Genomic DNA, 5,494 nt, shown 5'->3' on the forward strand with positions numbered 1-5,494 from the left:
TGTTTCTCAAGGGCTCTCTAATCAACACAATTCTAGTTGTTTCCTATTAGACTGCAGGATTTGCAAAAAATTACTCCTCAGTCTTTCTCTCTCTTTTCAAGGTCCCTGAGAAGCAACTTGTTATGAAATGGAGATTTAAATCTTGGCCAGCTGGTAAGTAGTCCAAAAATGGACTATGGTATTACAGCCCTTGCCTATGTTTGAAGAATTCCAGCCCCATTTGCCACACTGCACTCTGGCTCGTGATCGGGGAGCACATGGTTTTCTGGGAGCTGCACCAGCCTTATCCCAGCTTCATATCCCACACGATCAGGTCAGAATCATCAGCCACCGCTTAGAGCAGCAGCCAGGGATTAGGAAGGATGAAGTAGCAGCTTGCTCAGCTGTGGCTGCAACTGCATCGAACCCCATGAAGAGGGAGCCCTCTCCTCCCTCTGTTTCTGAGGAAGGCCTGCAGCTGTCATAAATAGATCCTTTGGGAAGGAGCCTGAGGAGTCTTTTGAGTGGTGCTGTGTGAGAGGAGGAGCAGAGCAGCTCCTTGAGGCAGCATATACTACACTGCACACTGCTGACAGATTTGCTTTGGTTCCTCTAGGGCACTTTGCAACAATTACCTTGAACTTCACTGACAAAGGTGGCGAGACGGAGGGGCGCTTGGAAGGCAAGGGCATTTGCCAGTGAGGAGGAAAGAACAAAGCAAGGCTGGCAGCGCTACTACTTCGAGGGCATTAAACAGACATTTGGCTATGGTGCCCGCTTGTTTTAATACTGGTTGCTGGGAAGGCTGTGCCTGAAGACTCTGCCACGTGGACTGATAAATTTCTCACCTGTCCCTTTGTAATCTTGGCCCTGCTGCCGAGTAAAGTGGGATGACAGGTGATAAGGAAGGCCATTGAGCAGCACCACTTTCAGTCCTCACTGCTTTGTGCATGTCTCGTGCTGCAGGGGATTCTCTTACATGTACATACTTCTATTGCTAAATAAACCTAACTTAAAAAAAACACTGTGGAACTTGTGTCCTCAGATCGGCTTCAGTTCAAAGGGTCAGTAGATAGGCTGAGGGAGGGACCTGTCTGGAAAAACCGATCAATGAGGAGTGCTGATCCCAATGTGATTTACTCCTCGCTTCTGGGGGAGTAGAGAGCATGAGCTTGATGCAGTTTTTAGTTTGAGCAGCTGCTCACTTTCTCTGCTTTTGATCTGCCGCTAGTAAATGTTTCAAACTCTTCCCATTTCTGAAGAGATGTAAGCTCCTGTTTGAGCTATTCCTCTCCTGCCTTGCACGTGCCCTTCAACATAATCCTTTCTTACGCTTACACTAGCCTGCTCTACAAGAATGCCGATCGTTTAGTCACCCGATGCCCAAGACAACCGGCAAACCGCTGCTAGGGAAACTCCCACCTACAAAACGGTTCTAGCAGGTTGTGGGGCCCAGGGTCAGCTACCTCCAAGAGCTTCAGGCCAAAGCAAACTGTAGACTCTCAAGGGGGGTGGGATTTATTTCTGTAAAATAAACAAGGTGCGGTACTTTTGGCTGACCTCACTTCAGCTGTTGCTTCGACTGGTGAGGAAGGGCAAACCACTTGCTTGTTCTCTCCTGCTAATACAGTTAGTTCCCAGCGATGTCTTCTAAAGTAATAAACTTGTTTATAGGATAGGGGGGAAGTCTAGTTCTGGTCAGAAGTGTCTATCTGCTTAACCTCAAGGGTGACTGAAGTGCTCGGTTTTCCCTTTGAGGCATGAGCTTCTCCTGCATACTTCTGGTTTCTGCTAGTGTTTTCTGCAGAGCACCTCTAGTAAACCAGAAGTAAGTAATGTTACTGGGTGAGAATTACTGTTTCAGGGATTTTTTTTATTTTTTTTTTTTTAAATCTGAATGGCATGTTGTAGCCATCCCCTTCAGTAGAGGAGACGATAGGAAAAAAACCCTAGTGCCTGTTTAAAAAAACCCAAGTGTAATTGATAGAGCTGCCTTTTAAACTATGGAGAACATTTCTAGCCTTTTCCGCTCGTTATTCCAAAGTGATTATTCATGGTAAAGTGTGTATGGACATCAAGACTGCGGCATGAAGCTAAGGTCTATATCGTGTGCTTATCCCTGTGCGGACCTGTGACTGCAAAGGAAGCGGTATGAAGACCGGGCACCTGTAGATGTGGTAGGGCTTCCCTGTGTCCTGCAGGGTTGTCTTCCTTAAAGAGCTGTCTGGCTGGGAAAGGGGCCGCAGGTATTTTGCCAGGATTCTTATGCACAGATGAACTACTGTACGCAGCTGGTAGGCTGCAGGAGTGTGACATGATGTGAGCACACTGATGTCGCTGTGCAGCGTGCATGTTTGGTTTTCTGTTTGGGAAATCCTGGACAGAAACATGGGAAACCTTAAACAGCAGGGCTAGCACGTGTGTTCACAGCCAAGGCAAGAGCTTTGGTAAGAGAAGAGTAAAATGATTTGAAAACTGAAAAAATGAGCTCATTCTAAGTTAACTTGAGACAAATTTGACAGCTGAATCACAGTGTCCTTGCTGTGCTTCGGCAAGCCGTGCCACCGGCTGGCCATGCTGCGGCAGCAGTGCTCGCCTGCAGCGGGGTGCCGCTGGCACAGCTGAGCGAGGGCAGCAGAAGGCAGGCCCTGCTAATCACCTGCCGCTGGAAGGTTAGGAAGTGGGACAGGAAGGCAGCTGAAGTGGAATTTTAATTGCCTTCCTTTCATCACAAACAGGGTTTACTTCGGGCATCCTGCTGCTACTCTAATAGAACACGCTTTGGCCTCAGCCAGCAGCGCACATTCATGGGGCTCACGGGCTCAGGGCTTTGCTCGGAGGCCATTTGAGGGCTCTTCTTCCAGCAAAACTGACTGCCCTGAGTTATGCTGGTGCTGCCCCAGCTGGCTCCCTGCCCCGCGGGCTGGAAATCACCATCCCCATAGCAGCAGAACAGGCTGTGTAGCCATGTAGCCATGCCTTGGCTGCTGTTCACAACAATCTATTGGACTTACCCATCGGTGAAGGAAAGCCTGTGCTAAAAGGCCAGGCTGTGAGCTAGCGCTTAGCCTGAGGCACAGAGCGTGTCAGGACATGCTAACTCTAATGGGGCACAGCAGTGGTAGTGCCTTACACCACTTCAGCCGTTTACTTGGCAAAGGCGATCTGAGCCTTAAGTTGCTGCATGCTAGTGTAGGTCCCTGCACTACACCCGCCTGCTCTCAGCAGGGACCCACTCCTTCAGCTACAGCTGACATGTGGTGCAGCTATACAGATGCTAATGAGAAACCCCAGACCTTTGCTTTACTTGGAAGTGTCAGGAGAGCCGGACACAGTTTGCAGTCCTTCAGCTATTTTGGGGGAGGGAGGGCTACATAAGATGAGGAAGAAAAGCAAGGTCCAGTATACTCCTGCCCAAAGGCTTTTCAAGAACCTCAACTGACACAGGATGAGGGAAAGTCTTGTGGATTAAAGAAAACAAAGGTTGAAAAAACAGAAAACAGAGATAGAAGTAAACAGTGAATTTTTCACAGTGATGAGAGGTCAGAGGTGGATGCTAACTGGCTACACACTTACGAGGCACATGGAGAAGATGAGTAAGGAGCAACCATCAAACAACAGAATATGGGGTCCCAACCAAAGGGGTCTCTGAACACATTTAGTGAATTCTGGAATTTCTTGCAGCTGGTGATATGGTACCACTAAAAGTTTACATGGTTTCAGAACAGGAGTGGAAAAATTCTGGAACAATAAACCAACCAAGGGCTATTAAACAGAACGATCATCACATCTGGCTCAAGAAGCCTCTTGGCCACCAGCAGCTGGCAACAAGGAAAGTATTTCAGGGAAATAGCGACACGTGCTTGTCCTCCTCTTTACTCTTCCTTCCTAGTTACCTGCTGTTGGCTGCTGTCAAAGACTGGCTGCTGGTTTAGGTGGACCTATGTTATGACTCACTTGGCCCTTTCTCGTGCGTTTTGATCAGTTATGTATGTGAAACTTCTATTGGAAAATCAGGCCACAAATCAAAGAGATTGAAAGCCCCTAGCCTAAGTAACTATTAAAACTGCTTTGAAACATCATCCCAACCCTACTTCAATGGCAAAATGGGAAGAACTTAAATAAATTATTTTTTAAAAAAGCCAAAGTGAAAGTATTTGGATGTTTCCAGTATGACAGGGCCTGATGCAGTTTACCCTGGAAGACTTACTGGGGAAGGTGGAGCAGTCTTTCAGAATTCGATGAGGAATGCGGCTGGAGACAGGGAGGGAGGAAGAAAAAGAGGTGAAGGCCAAGGGAATTAGATCAGTCTGTAACATCAATTCATGAAAAAATACTGAAAAATGCAGTCAGTAACCTGTAAATACCCAGCTAATCAGGTAAAAAGTAACAACCAGCACACCTATATCATGGCTACATCAAGCACAACTCACAGCGAGTCAACCTAATGCCTTTCTTTGGCAGAATATCTGGGCTTTATGAAGACTTTAGGCAATACTTTATATGATATTTTTATTAGTAAGTAAGGGAAGGCCTAATAGAGCTGTAATGAATCCAATACGTTTCAATACAGAAGATAATATTATTGGTAACTTAAGTGTCCAAAATAATTTACATCACCACTGGTGCTGTAAAACCCTTAGAAGACAAGTTTAGGCTTGAAAATTATCTTGACCAAGTGGAAAAGTGATCCAGGAGGAAAAAAAAAATGTATATTTGACCTCACTGAATTGCAAAGTTTTACACTGAGGCAGAAACCACCAGTAACATGTACAAGAGAGGAAGCAACAGGCTTGGCAGCACATCTGTAAAAGACGTTTAAGCTGGGTAGGTTATGGTGAATTTTCAAATGAACATAAATTTGTAACAACATGGAAGAGAACAAAAGCCGCCTGGGCAGGCTGGGGTTTGTAGGTCTTGTGAAGAAATCTTTCTGTATAGCATTAAGAAAGCCCCAGATAAGACCTCGTGGCTTCAGTTTTGGGCTCCATGTTTCAAGAAAGATGTGAATTACTTGGAGCAAGCCCAGTGGTGGGCAACGAGACTGACCGGAGGTCTACAACTACAGCTTCTAAGGAAAGCCTGAAAGAATTGTATTTGTTTAGTCTAGAGAAGAGAAGATGGCGGAGAAGGAGGGAAATGGGGAGCGCAATGATAAAATTCTGAAATACATGAGAGGTAGGAGCAAATAAGGCAATAATATGCTCTCTGTGACTGCTGCAGAGAAGATACAGTGGGCTTAAAGCAGGAAGGATTTAGATTGGCTGCTAGGAAAATATTTCTCCCTGCAAGAACAGTAAAGCTGAGGGTTACTGTGGCATCTCCATCACTGGAGAGCTTGAAGCCCAGGTGAGAGTGGGATCCATTGTTGAGGAATGATTTGCCCACGTCCCCATGGTGGACCTATGTAGTTTCTCGAGACCCTGTCTAAATCCATTTTCTGTGGTACATCCCTGTGTGCGAAGGCTGTGATGCCGGGGGGGGGGAGACGGGCCAGGGGGGGACGGGGACGCAC

General features: G+C 46.6%; 1 protein-coding gene across 1 annotated transcript in view; it reads left to right on the plus strand.

The window, feature by feature from the left end:
- The window catches only part of AHSA1 (AHA1, activator of heat shock 90kDa protein ATPase homolog 1 (yeast)), a 5,943-nt gene extending 4,942 nt beyond the window's left edge, over positions 1 to 1,001 (plus strand). The window contains 3 exon segments of the mRNA XM_009319508.1: positions 102 to 153; positions 596 to 671; positions 673 to 1,001. Coding sequence (XP_009317783.1) covers positions 102 to 153; positions 596 to 671; positions 673 to 766 — 222 coding nt within the window. The 3' untranslated portion in view covers positions 767 to 1,001.
- Positions 1,002 to 5,494: the final 4,493 nt, after the last annotated feature.

The sequence above is a fragment of the Pygoscelis adeliae genome, unplaced genomic scaffold (genome assembly GCF_000699105.1).
Source record: "Pygoscelis adeliae isolate BGI_AS28 unplaced genomic scaffold, ASM69910v1 Scaffold71, whole genome shotgun sequence".
In the NCBI taxonomy this organism is placed as follows: Eukaryota; Metazoa; Chordata; class Aves; order Sphenisciformes; family Spheniscidae; genus Pygoscelis; species Pygoscelis adeliae.